A 14,642-nucleotide genomic window follows, 5' to 3' on the forward strand; every position below is an offset into this window, starting at 1 on the left:
AGAGAGCTTATGTAAAACATTCAATAGTGTAGTTACACTTTAAATGTCATTTTCCTTCTACTCTTCCTCTCCAGAGAGGGCAGCTGATAAGGACAATCCCTGTTTTATGTACCCTTTACCTACAGAGGTTCCTTCCAGTCACTGCTAATCATCCTGTCCTTGAAATTCTCTCAGAGATCATCCTGGTTCTTCTACTTCTCTAATCACTTTGTCTCCTTCAGCCTAATAAAATGAAGGCACTCTTCAAGATTAATTGCTTAATGTAAAAAAAAGACAAAAGAAAGACATTAAAGAATGATCTAAAAGTTATACTTAAGATGAAACAATAATGATCCCAGATGCAAGATCTAAAACTCAAGAAGGGATGGTAAATAAAGATATTAGTAAATATATGGTAAGTAGACAAAAACTAACATATAAAACAATAATAAATGGAGGGAGGTGTGAATACGGAGAATGAGGTTAGAACTACACAATGACTATATTTTTCAGGGAGTAGAAAAGAGGAAACACTCCTAACTCATTTTATGAAGCCTGCATGATCTTGATGTCAAAACTGCACAAGAAAAGTATAAGAAAGGAAAATTACAGGCTAATTTATGAATATAGATGTAAAACTCCAGCTAACTGAATACAGCAATGTATTTTAAAAACCTGATTAATAGAGTCTACCATATTAACAGACTAAAAAGGAAAAAAAACAAGTAAACATCTCATCAGATACAGTAAATGTGTTCAATAGATGAAGAAAATGCATTTAGTAAAATTCAACCATCATCATGATGAGAACAAAGCAACAAACAAAAACCAAAACCAACAAACCAGAAGTAGAAGGAAACTTCTTCATTTTCATAAAGGATATCTACAGAGATCATACTTGATGGTGACATGTTTGGGGCTATCTTTCTAAGATCAGGAACAAGACAAGTAGGCTTTTCTCACTGCTTCAATTCAACAATGTTCTAAAGTCCAGCCAGTGTAAAGTAAAAGCATTTAAAGTTGTAAGAACTGGGAAGTTAGAAAGAAAACTGTCATTATTTCAAGGTGATATTATTGTCTACATAGAAATTCTGAACTAATCTAGAGATAAATTATCAAAATTAATAAGAATATTGAATTCAATATTAATGTAAAAAAGTCAAATGTACTTTCTGTTAACCACAAACAATCAGAAAATAAATTCTTAAGAGATATCATTTAAACAACCACAAAAAGAAAACATGTAAGTACCCGGGAATGAATTTAACCAAAGTGAGTTAACCTTTATGGAGAAAATTACAAATCTTTCAATAAGGAAGAGTTTAGCAAAGATATACCAGGCTCTTGTTTAGGAAAACACCACCCTGATGATGTCAAGCCTCTCAGAATTGGTCTTCCGATTTAACACAATTCCATTCAAAATCCCAACAACAGTTGGTTTTTTTGCAGAAACATGATAAGCTGATTCTAGAACTTATACAGAGGAACAACAGGCCAAGAGCCTGAAGAAGTGATTTTCTTGGAAGCAGAAACCAAATGGTCCACAAAGATATGAAGAAACGCTCAATCTCGCAGGTACTCAAAGCAATGCAAATTAAAACCACAATGAGATATCCCTACACCTTAATCAGATGGGCAAAAATTAAACAAAACAAAACAACAACACAAAACACCACCACCACCAAATTTTAGAATGTGGAAACTGCTGGTTAAAATGAAAACTGGTATAGTCACTTCAGGAGCTAGTTCGGCATTACTTAGTAAAGCTGAACATGTGCCTCATCGATGACCCACACATTTCACTGTCGGGTGCAAACCCTAGAGCAGCAGTCCTCAAACTTCTTGGTCTCAGGACCCCTTTTACACTCTTAAAAATAACTGAGGACTCCAAAGAGCTTTTTTGTTTATATGGGTTATAGTAACCAGTAGTTATTCTATTAGGTATTAGAACTGAGGAAAGTTTTAAACATGAGAATACACAAGCACATATTCTATCAGCTGTCAGAGCAATGACATCACAATGTGCCATGTGACCTCTGGAAAATGCCAATGTATGCTTGTGAGAGAGTGACAGTGAAAAAGGAAAATGATGTTTTGGTGTTATTATAAAAGTTGTTTCCACCTCTCCAGCTCCTTGAAATGGTCTCAAGGAACTACGGTTCCTGGACCAACTTTGAGAACCACTGCGCTAGAGAAAGTCTAGGCACCAGACATGTTTAAAAATGTTTGCAGCAGCCTTGCGCATAATAGCAAAGCCTAGAAACCACCCAAATCCATCAACTGACATTTTCATTCCATGCACTACTACACAGCTATCAAAAGCAATCAATTACACTTATGTTTGACAATACGAATGACTCTTGAGTAATAGAAGCGAGTCATAGGGGCACCTGGGTGGCTCAGATGGTTAAGCGTCTGCCTTTGGCTCAGGTCATGATCCCCAGGTCCTGGGATCGAGCCCCGCATCGGGCTCCCTGCTCAGCGGGGGGCCTGCTTCTCCCCCTGCTCATATTCTCTCTCTCTATCTCGAATGAATAAAAAAAAAAAAAAAAAAGCAGCGAGTCATGGAAAAATACATTCAGCTTTTAAAGTTCAAAAACAGCTAAACTTAATAAAGTACTGGTGAAGAATACATCATAGGTGGTAAAGCTAATGAAAAGCAAGAGAATGAGTAACACCAAATGCAGGACACACCACTGCCCCTGAATGGTGGTGTTAAGTACATGGGTGTTCACTTTATTCATGTTTCATTCAATTTTTACTTAAAAGAGATTTCAAATTGTAAAAAATAATAAACCAAGACAAAGCAAAAATTAAAGGACTAGGAAATTATCAGACGAGAGAAAATTATTTAACTTAACGGCAATGAAAGAAACCACAAAGGAATGTGTAATTTTGAATACATTAAAAACATGAAAAAAGTGAAAGTGACATGAACAAGAAAAAGCCCAACCATTTTTAAAAGCCATAGTAATGAAAAAAAATTTAAACTACAAATTGATGTAAATATCCGAAAAGAAGTTTACTCTCACTAGCAACCAGATGCAAACTAAAAGAACCATCAGGTAAGGAGTGAGGACTTGACACGTGGGTAAGGCTGTGGTGAGACTAACACTCTAACACAGCTGGTGGGAATGAAGCTTGGTGCAACTTCTGGGGAGGAAACGGCAGCACATATATGAAGTGTCTTAAATATATTCATATTCTTGAAACTAATAATTCTCTTTCTAGACATGAGTCTTAAGGAAACAATCTGAACTACTGCACAAAAAACTGTACTAACAAAAAAAACTGGAAAGAATATAAATATCCAAATAGGAAGTATTAAGATAAAAGATAAGAAAATTATCTTTTATTGAGCTGAGTATTAAATAGTCATGTAAAACACTGTTTACTTCGTCAATCTAGGGAAATAAATTTGATCGTGTCAATAAAAAAATGCAAGCCCTAAAATTACATACACAAGTCTTTTAACTCCTTTTTTTTTTTAATGTATAGAAAAAAAAGAGTGAGGGCGCCTGAGGGGCTCAGTTGGTTAAGTGTCCTGACTCGATCTCAGCTCAGGTCTCAATCCCAGGATCCTGAGTTCAAGCCCAGCCGGGCGTGGAGCCTATTAAGAAAAAAACCAAAAACTAAACGGAAAAAATGCATCCATTGTTAGCAGAGCTATCTCGGGATGGTTAGCTTATGGGGGACTCTTTGGGCTTTTCTGGTATCATCCAAATTCATTTATATGAATTCATATACTTGTAAAGTCAAGAAACAAACCTTAAAATAAGAAAACACACCAATCCCTCAACTGCTCTCCAAACTCACTAAAGTACAAACACATTGACTCTCTACACTACGTTCCCACTGTTGTTAGCGGGTGTGCTTAAAGCCCATCAAAGCGGACTTTCCGGGGCTTCCCTAACATGCCCTGTACCCTCTCACTACAGTGCCTTAGCTCAGACTATTTGATCCATCTGGACCACATTCTCTACCTGGCCAAGTTCTGCCATTTTCCAAAGTTCCACCTTTCCAAAGTTTCCACCTTTTCTAAGTTTTTTCTCACTTGGTGCTAACCCAATCACCCCAACCACGTGTGACTTTTTTCCTTGTCTTTGATTTCTACAGAAATGATTTTAGCACTCTCATTCTTCTTGATACAATTTGCCTGAATTCTAATAGTTAGCTCTGTCTTAATGCCTCTATTAGATTGTAGTAGTTCAAGAGGGAGCTCTATCCTTCTTCAGTTCTTTCTCTAGTAAGGACATACTGCTTCTCAGAATTAAGCACATAATGAGTATTTGAGGAACCAAATAAATTACTGTCACAAGGGAGTAGTCTCTTGCCTTGGCCACCAGGAGGAAGAGAGAATGGGAAATGTTTCTCATTTGAGACTCAGCATGGACTTTCTCACAGAAACAATGAGAAAAAAAGGACTACTTGTAATGCATAAAACAATTATGAACCTTTATTCTTTCTGACAGCTACAAATCTATCCATATTGGTAACTTAATTTCTATGGAAACAAAAATGTGCTTGGAATTCCCAAGAACCTACCTCCAAAAGAGTTTTTGGAGTACAGCCAGTGCTTAAAGTGACATTTGCAAATATTTTCTTTTAGGAAAAACATCTCGTTTGTTTGCTTAAGTTAGCCTTAAGCGTCTTCTGAAACAAAACATTGTTTGTGACAATAGAAAGGGTGAAATGAAAGAGGAATTAGGAAAGTGCACGTTCTCTAAGCACTTGAGTTAATTTCTAAAAAGTAAACTTGAAAGGGTGAACACAGGCAGATCAAAAACCCCTTTTTACCACTTTCCTACTTTACCTTTACCTGATGCAGTATCTCAGGAAACAACTCAAACTTCAAAGGCAGAAAGTCTTTGCAGGTTTTTATTTTCCTTTCCCGTGCAAGTCTGAATTAAGTTAGTATTTACAGCAGCTGTGCAGATAACCCGCTCACACGAATTCACACGAACCCAACCCTCCCTGTACTTATTGCCATAGAGTGTTTTACTTTGAAATAATGCTCGTCTTTATGAAACATATTGTGAGGGTTGCTCTTTGCCAGATTTTGGGAGGGGGGTGGGATGGGGAGCCAATTAGGACAACTCATAACTCAGACTCGGATTAATCTCCCTATGTATATATGTAAGCATTGCTATATTGAGTATATATTGAAAACTGTGCTAGGTATACAGAGGTGAGTAAGTCCCTGCCCTCAATGCCCACAGGTTGCCCCAGACCCATATACATTCTACTGGAGGAAAGGAACAATAAGCAAGTAAACAAATGAACACGATAATTACAGGTTACCGTAAGAGCTGTAAAGGAGACAAAATAAACAGGGAGGCTATTCAGTCATCAGCAAACGCCTCTCAGATACATTTAAACCAGGATGGAAAAGAAAAAAAGGACCTAGCCGTGCACACTATCTGGGCAAGAGCCTCCCAAACAAAGAGAAGTGGAAAGGTCCCAAGATAAAAACAGATTCAGTCTGTTTGAAGAACATAAAAGAAGCAGTGTGGCTGGTCATGTTTTTCAAACCCTGGGTCATGTAGGATGTGATGTCAATTTTGTGGGTCACCGCAACAGGAAGTCATAGGTTTTCAGAATAAGTATTCCTTAAGGAACTTTTGCTCGTTATGTGTGCATGTGTGAGCGTGTACTAGATTGCAATGTGTGATATGTTTCTTACTGTGGGCAGTGGTGAAATCTGTACTAAGCGAAGAGAGTAATTATAAATTAGGATGGACGGTTGGGCAAGAGCAACAGCATACATGGCCTTGCATTGTAGGCCACCATAAGAATTGAGATTTTTATTATAAACACAGTGGGAATGTATTGAAGAGTTTCAAGTTAGGGAGTGACATGATCTAATTCAACGTGATGGTGTTGCCAAAAGATTTTCACTATAGTGAAATTCAGAAAACTAGCCCAGGCCTAGCCGCTAACACCAAGGATTTGGAGCATATCACTTAATCTCTCTAGATCTTACTTTCTTCATTTTAAATATGAGAAGTCTGGACCAAGATAACTTTTAAGATCTTATCTATTGCTAAACTTGTATGACTATATATACACACACACACACACACACACATATGTATACATATATCCTGCTTCCTCCATTGGGCATAAATACCTGACTATTGGAGAGACACTAGCCCATTAGGTCAAGTTTTGGGATACTTCTTAAAATACTACAAACCGTGTAAATATAAGAATTACATTTCTGTAGAAAGCAATTTTAGAATTATCTTTTTACTGGAACAAGCTATATTATTTAAATGAGATCTCTGGGCTAAGTGAATCAAGTGCTTTTACAACTCTCTAGTGCAAAGTTTGGAATGTGAAGAAAATTGACAGGGAGGATGAAAAGATTTACTGACCAGGTTATTTGGAACACATTTCCTTATTTGTTCTAGGTCATCACTGACATTTAATCTAGGGCAGTCTAAAGTTGCAGAAAACCTCTGCTGAGCACTAAAGTCAAGATGCAGAAGTTTAACCCCTTCCACAGCAACCAAACCAACCGACTTGAGACAAAATATTCGTTGAGAGCCTACAATAGGTTAACCCCATGCTAGACAGTTTGATCTATGTTTTTTCAGTTAATCCTCCTAATTATTCATATTTCACAGATAAGGAAACAGGGGCTTAGAAAAGACAACCAAGCTAATAAGTGGCAGGGTCAGGATTCACTATTTCATATTTATAATAAATTATCCTGCAGGTTTTAAAAAATTACTGTACAAGGATTAAATCATCAGTTTCAAGTATCTGGGACATCTGTTCAACCATATGAACACATAATGTTCAACCAATAAATCAATTCTGGACTCACAGGTACTCTGGCTAGGTACAGTGTGGGATGAAAGAAAACTTGTTCCAGCCCTGGAAGGCCTACTCCGTGGGTAGCATACTGGGTTGTATGAAGTGGAATTAGGCAAAAATATCCAAGGAATTTGTATCCCCAATTAAGTACACGTGAAAAGCATTATGGCGGTTTCCAGATTCTTTTTCTCCATTGTTGCTGGTGAAAGGTCAGCAGAGAAACCGTGTACTGGACAGTGTCACCTGTGCCGTGGGCCTTGAAAGTGTCCTGCAAGTTTCACAAACTCGAGATGCTAGAAAGTAACTAATTTCCAACTTACATTAACCCTTTAGGAAGCAATGGGCGTATCACCTGCCCAGTTGGAGCAGCGTGCATGGCGTGTTACGGAGAAGAAAACCTTGGAAACGTGCAGGGCATCATCACTGTGAGGGTCGAAATGGTCCCTAAAGCTTCCCACAGACACCTGCAAACACCTTTGGAAAGTTGGGGACGCTCATTGCACACCTGCCTCAACATCGAGAACGCGGTACCCACCTGTCACATATTCGGCTTCGAATCTCCGTCGGGTCTCAGAGATGAGCTTGGCTTTATTCTGGGCGTGATACTGAAAGGGAGACACGAAGGGACGCTTAGACACCACGCGCACCACCCCGCTTCCCTTCAGCCCAGCCCACCTGCACCTGGGCGCACAGCCCCCTGGCTTCAGAGGAAGCTTCCGGGTCTGGGGGGAGGGCCGGCAGCGGTGTGGTCGCCTCCTCACCTCGGCCATGGTCGCGGTCGTGGACGTGATTTCGATCGCGGTGGCCACCTTCCGACCCGTCCGAATATCTCATCACTGGCCAGGCGGGCCAGGAGGTAAAGAGAGAAGGGCGGGAGGTGGAGACGGTCGCGTGACACCGGGAGGCGGGCGGAAGTGTCGCCGCGTTGTCCAATCCAATGTGGCCGCCTGGGTCTGGAGGCGGAACCAGGTCCCAGCGTGGCTTTCCATTGGCTTCTCGTTTGGGCTCCGCTCCCCCGACGTCCCCTGCACTGCGGACCCGCCTCCGCCTACCGCCGGATCACGGGAGCTTCCCGCGCCGAGCTCCGCCCGAGCAAGCTCCGCCTGCCCTTCGCTTTCACATTCCCTGGAGGCCCCGCCCCCTCAGCCTCCCTTGGTAACCGTCTCCTAGCAGGCTCGGCAGGCTCGGCAGGCTCCGCCTCCTCTGCTTTCGACGCAGCCTCCGGCCCAGATCTCCCAGGATGCAGCGCGCGGGCGGGAGGTTTGGAGCGGAGGGATGTTGCGCCCGCGTGCGGAGTGGGGAACCTGGCGGCTATAGGACGCAGGGCCTCGCGCGGTGAGGTAGGGCCGGCCAGTCGTCCCTTACCCTTACCTGGTCTTCGCGGGGCTGGGTGGCAGAACTGGGTTGGCTCCCTTCTTTCCGGAATAAGGGGATGGAAGCGAGTTTGCCGCGGCCTATGTTCATCATTCTTTGGAATGATGACTAGATTTTAAGTGCTTTGCTGTATAGGATTATTTCGCTTGGAACTTTCTTCACCCCCGCCTCATCTTTCCCACTTGGAGTGTGAGAAACAATAATCAATAATCAAGGATTATGTATTTGAAATCCTTAAACTAAAGCAGTTATATAAAGTTAAAAGATGTAAAACATCTTACAGTTTATTAATTAGGGTAGTTCTCAACCTGGGGCAATTTTGTCTCGCAGCGGACATCTGACAGTGTCTGGAGATGTTTTTGGTTGTCACAACCGGGTTGGGGCCTGCTACTGGCATCTAGTGGGTATTGCTAAATAGCCTGGAACGCACAGGGAGGCCCCTATGACAGTTATCCAGTGCAAAATGACATTAAGTGCCAAACTTCAGAAAGAGTTAGGTTTATAAGGCACTGGAACAATTTTATGGTTGTTGGCTAAAATATTGAAAGGAAATCGTTTTGCATTCAATAATACTGGTTTTAAAAACTGAAAGATAGTGAAAACTACAAAGAAATTGCAGGAAGTCCCCATATTTCCACCATCCACAGTCAACTATGATCGACACTTTAGCATCTTTGGCGGAGACTTTTTTAAAATATGCTACAAATTTTTATGGGGAAAAATGGACATTATTGTTTAAAAATAATTGAATACGTTGTTAAAAAATAACATTGCAGCTATAGCTAACGTCTCCCTGTGGCTCCACTCCCCTACCTGATATCTATCTCCTTCTCCAGAATAAACAGTCATTGGAATTTGGCATGAATCTTTACAGAATCTTTGCTCTTTAAATTTTGGACAAGGCTGCCTGAATTTGAATCCTGGCTGTCACTTCCTAATTTTAGGCCTTTCAGAAGATTCTTAACCTCCATGCCTCAGTTTCCCCATCTGTAGAATGGGATAATATTGCCTATAGCATAAGAATGTAGTGAGGAATAAATGAGTCCAAAGTGCTTAGAATAGTACCTGGCACAGAGAAGCACTCAGGGAATGTAGCCTTTGTAGGTAAACAGAAAATATGTAATGTTGTTTTATGTGTTTTGATTTAGATAAATAATGTACCGCAGAATACATTTTTCTGCAGCTTAATTTTTTTCATTTGATTTTTGAAATTTAGCCATGGTGGTATACATAGATCTAATTCATTTTTTTAACTGTAGTATGATATTCCATCTGTATTTATTCATTCCTCTATTGATGATCATTGAAGTTTTTTACTTTTTTAATATTACAAACAACAGCACAGTGAACATTCTAGAGCAATGTCTTTGTACATTATTATGTAGGATTGTTTCTCTGGGTTCATATCTAGAAATGAAATTGCTGGATATATGCATTTCAGGTGACTGCCAAATTGCCTTCCAAAGTCACCTCTCCCTTTAATTAAGAACTCATAATTATCTCCTAATTGATGGCTCTGCCTCCATTCTCACCTCACCCCCATCTTCAACACTGTCACCAGGATCTTTATAATTCAGAAGTACAATCCTGTGATTTCTATTTTTGAAATCTTTCAGTGGTGTATCATTGCTTAGAGAAAGTTAGAAGTCCTTAGGGTGACATAGAAAACCTTTAACTTAGTCTTTCCTAATTCTCTTAGTGGATCACCATTCCCCCATGTTCACCTACATTTCAGATACACTAAGTGTTGTTGGAAAAGGGAAAATAGAGCTTGATTCTGGGTAGGCTCCAACAAATGATGTCCAGTTATATAGGTAGAAAAACGTTTTTAACAGCAGACCTATTCTGTAGCCAAGTTAATTTACTTAGGTAAATAATGTCCTATATGTTGTGAAAAGTACATCTATCCGTATTCTTATAAAATTATGTTTAATATTCTTAGGTGAAATTTTTAGTTGGGTATCTTAATTCTACCTTTTTTCCAAAGATACTTTCTATTGCTCACTCTTGATATAGTTTCTTAGAGACATTTTTAGATTTTATCTGCAGATAATATGGTGCTCTTCCTCAACCAGATATATGGTGATCTTCCTCAACCAGACAGGTAGTTTATTTGAAGAGTTCTGAAATTTATGACACCCAGAAGAATTTATTAACATTTAAAAGGAACATTGTTTATTTAATAGGAGGCTGGTAGGGAAGAGTGGATGAGGGTGATAATTTATTGTCAACCTACTATATTTCTGTTAGCATGTATTATTTCCCTAGTATATTCATTTTATGTACAAAATATATACATTCAACTATGATATATGGTAATACAGAACAGGAAAATCTCAAATTCATATATAGTATTTTATAAATAATCTGGTTCCAACCCTCTCCCCACCCCATTAGCTGCAATAGGAGGTAAAACTTAACCGGTTTGAGTTACCTGTTTTTGTTTTGTTTTGTTTCTGTCGTAAGGATGTAAGCCACTACAGTGTAAGCCACTATTGTAAGGATAAGTAAAAAGTCAGATGACCAATAGGCTGGAATAGTAAGTCTGGTGCCCTAATAATCAGGGTTTGATTAATCAGGGCTTGTTTATATTGGTCTTAGAACCTCTAAATTGATCTTAGTTTCAGTTGTTTCCATATTATTTTTATCTAAAAAAAGAAAATTACCATTTATTCCATAGGCTTAAAGGTTTGTTTTATGAACATATGCTAAGAACTCTTACTCTTAAAACAGATGTTGAATCAGTATAAAATAAAATGTACACAGGTATGCAAATTCAATAAGCCTTGAGATTATAGAAAGTTTGAGGAAAAAAATTTATCTTCATAAGTAATAATGACTTCTAATTTTTAACTCTGAAGGTGATCAATTTTAAATAACCTATATTTAAAATGTGCATGGTTTTGCAGTAGTATTTAAAAATAAAAACCTTTCATATAACAGTCTCTAAATCCATGAGAATAAGTTTGCTTTTTGCCTAGAGCTCATGCTAAAAGCATGTTGGGTTAGGATTATAACAAGGCTTTGAATGCCATGATAAACTTTATAGCAATGGTTTGCAATCTTTTGTCTCTGTGTCATTCATGTGTTCAATTCACAGTGTTTAGCATCTATCTTTCCAGGAAGTAAGTCTAGGTTCATACATCTATTGAGAAGGGGGAGAGGGTACATGCAAGGTTTTTGAGGTAGGGGACAGTTACCAGATCAAGTTTATGTTTTAGAACCATAACTGAGGTAGCATAAATAAATTGGTAAGTTGGAGCGGAGAGAGCCTAGAGTAAGGAAGATCAATTTAAGAAACTTTTTCATCAACCTAAGTGAGAGTTGAGAGCCTGAACTACTGTAGTGGCAGTTGGAACAGAGTTGGAAGATAGTGGTTTCTAAGTTAAGGAAGTTGCTGGTAGCATTAAAAGAAGAGAATGTAAGGGGTCTGATTTTCTTAAGTCATAACTTTATCAAGGTGCAATAATACATAGAGTTTAGTAAAGGGGGATATTCTGCTGACCTTTCAGCAATCAGATTCTTCTTACTTCTGTTATATTCAGATATTGGTGAACCAGAGCATTGCATTGATTAAACATTAGTTGTGACATTTAATACTAAAATAACAAATGTTATTACGTTTGATGGAGTCACTGAGTTCCCCAAGTCTGTTCTTGTTTTGCAGAATTCTTTTTTCTTTCTTTTGTTCAGCTTGATTACTTTCCTTTACTCTTCCTTCTAGGTCACTAATTCGTTCCTCTGCTTCTTTCAGCCTGCTGTTCATTCTGTCAAGTGTGTTTCTCATTTCGTTTATTGAGCCCTTTATCTCTGCTATGTTATTATCTCTGTATTAAGGGTCTCACTCATTTCTTCCAAAATCCTTTTCTGTATAGAAGTTACTTTTGGTTGTTTCTAGTACTTAAGAAATCTGAAAAAACTTTTCATGTAAATAGGTAGTAAAAGACACGTTCTTATATCTTTACCTCAGATTCTATCATTTTTTAAAGATTTTTATTTATTTATTAGCGAGAGAAAGCATGAGCAGGGGGAGGGGCAGAGGGAGAAGCAGGCTGCCCGCTGAGCAGGGAGCCCAATGCTATGCAGGGCTCAATCCCAGGACTTCTGGGATCATGACCTGAGCTGAAGGCAGACGCTTAACCGACTGAGCCGCCCAGGTGCCCCAGATTATATAATTTTAATGCTAAAAGAACAATGTATCATTTAATGCTGAAAAAGGAAACTTCTTTTAGAAATCTAAGAGATCGGACATATCTGTGGGAAACTTTAAATAAATTATTATTCATACGTTTTGTTGTAATACAATATTTATTTCCTTTAAACTAAAAGATAGTTTCATAAGTAAAAGCCACACCTTTGATTTACCTGCTTATCTTCTTTACTAATAAAGCTGAAACTACTTTATAATACTTACTGTCCCAGATCTTTGCATTAATTGCCTAACAACAAACCAGTAAGCCAGTGACTTCTGCTAGTTTGTATTATGATACAGTTTCTCCAGTTACTTCAAGTAATAGGTTTCATGAAATTCTCAAAAACAATATCATCAACTTAAACAAATTTCCAGAGAGGAATGTATTTATCTGTTACTGTATAACAAATTATTCCCAAATTTAGCAGCTTAAAACAACAAACATTATCTCAAAATTACTGAGGATCAAGAATTTGGGAGCAGTTGAGCTTGGTTCTTCTGACTCAGGATCTCTCCAGGGGGCTGACTGGAGCTGGAAGATCTGATCGCAAGAAGGCCTACTCACATGGCTGTTGGTAAAAGGCCCCAATCTCTTGCTGACCATTGGCAGGAAGCCATAGTTCCTTGCTGAATGCACATCTCCATGGGGCTGCCTGAGTGTCTTAATAATATGGCAGATGGCTTTCCTCATTGCAGGTGATCCAAGGAGCAGGTCAACAAGGAAGCCACAATGTTCTATGACCCAGTCTTGGAAGTCTCACGTTGTCCCTTCTGCCATATTCTATTGGCTAGAAGTGAATCATAATGACCAGCCCTCACCCAAGGAGAGGAGAATTAAGTGCCACTTCTTGATGGAAGGAATTTCAAAGAATTTGTGAACATCGTTTAAAACTATAACAAATGATGTATTTGGAAATTAGACAATAAGCCACGGTATCTCCAATTTGAAAGTAGATGCTGACTAATCGAGTCTGCATTTTAATAGAATTGCCTCTAAATTAAAGTCATTTCTACAAAATGCTACATTAAGTTAAATTTGTAGATGGTTCAGTGATCCTTTTTTCTAATTGGACTCTTGGTAGATTTTTATAATAAAAGAACAAAACCTAAGCCTTTGCAGTTTGTTTCTCATTCAGCAGAGGAAAACATTATTACTTAATTGCAAATGACCTAGTTTTCTGAAATAGTTGAATTTTCTGGTGTAAATGATCCACAAGTATGAGAAAAGAAAGAGTATGAGTTAGAGTTATTTATAGTGGAGAGGGACCTTTCAGCATTCACAAAGTGTTAAGTATACAACTGTTCTGATGTTTCAAAAGTTAGGTACTATATAAACCAGAATGGCCATGATGATGATGATAATGACAATGGTAGCAGCTAAGCTTTATCAAGCACTTTCTATGTGTCAGGTTCTATTTTAAGTGGGTTATATTTGTTAATTTCAATACCTTGTGGGGTAGTACTTCACCCCATTATATGTGGATATGTGGCATAGAGGGATTAAGTAACTTGCCCAAAGTCATACCTCTAGTAAGAGGCAGACCAGGCCCACCATTCACACAGTTCTTTAGGCTCTCCAGCCATGTGCAGTTCATAGCATATGCTGAGCTTTCTACAACTGTTAAAGGAGTGACTCTGCATATATAGTCACTGAGTAGAGATCAACATCTTTCTCTTATATGTGTGTTCACTGTAAGGGGTGTTCCCTTGTAATTTTGGTTTTTTGCTGTTAGATTTGGCCTGTGTTCTTTTTTAAACTTTATTTTTACCATTGAAGTATAATTGACATGTATGTTTCAGGTATACAGCATATTGATTCAATAATTCTATACATTATTCAGTGCTCACCATAAGCATAGTCACCATATAATGTTATTATAAATTATTGACTACATTCCTTAGGCTGTACTTTTCATGTCCATGACTTATTTATAAGTGGAAATATGTACCTCTTAATCCCCCTCATCTGTTTTGCCCGTTTCCCCACTGACCTCTACTCTGGCAGTTTGTGCTATGTATTTAAGTGTCTGTTTTTTTGTTTGTTTATTTTGTTTTTTAGATTCCATGTGTAAGTGGAATCCTATAACATTTATCTTTCTCTGTCTGACTTATTTCATTTCATATAATATCCTGTAGGTCCCAGGTGTCCATCAGTAGATGAATGGATAAAGAAGATGTGTGTGTGTGTGTGTGTGTGTGTGTGTGAAATGGAATATTACTCAGCCATACAAAAGAACGACATCTTGCCATTTGTGATGCCATGGGTGTTCCTTTG

General features: G+C 38.5%; 2 protein-coding genes across 3 annotated transcripts in view; one reads left to right on the plus strand and one right to left on the minus strand.

Annotated features, from left to right (window-relative positions):
* Positions 1–7,719, minus strand: part of MOSPD2 (motile sperm domain containing 2) — a 57,269-nt gene extending 49,550 nt beyond the window's left edge. For both annotated transcript variants that reach the window (XM_078065006.1, XM_078065005.1), the window contains exons 1-2: positions 7,563–7,719; positions 7,337–7,406 (exon numbers count right to left, since the gene is read on the minus strand). In XM_078065006.1, the coding sequence (XP_077921132.1) occupies positions 7,337–7,406; positions 7,563–7,571 (79 nt within the window). In that variant the 5' untranslated portion in view covers positions 7,572–7,719. The remainder of the gene's footprint in view (positions 1–7,336; positions 7,407–7,562) is intronic.
* A 310-nt stretch (positions 7,720–8,029) lies between these two features.
* Positions 8,030–14,642, plus strand: part of FANCB (FA complementation group B) — a 28,518-nt gene continuing 21,905 nt past the window's right edge. The window contains exon 1 of the mRNA XM_078064152.1: positions 8,030–8,141. The gene's annotated coding sequence lies outside the window, so the exon portion shown is untranslated. The remainder of the gene's footprint in view (positions 8,142–14,642) is intronic.

The sequence above is a fragment of the Halichoerus grypus genome, chromosome X (genome assembly GCF_964656455.1).
Source record: "Halichoerus grypus chromosome X, mHalGry1.hap1.1, whole genome shotgun sequence".
In the NCBI taxonomy this organism is placed as follows: Eukaryota; Metazoa; Chordata; class Mammalia; order Carnivora; family Phocidae; genus Halichoerus; species Halichoerus grypus.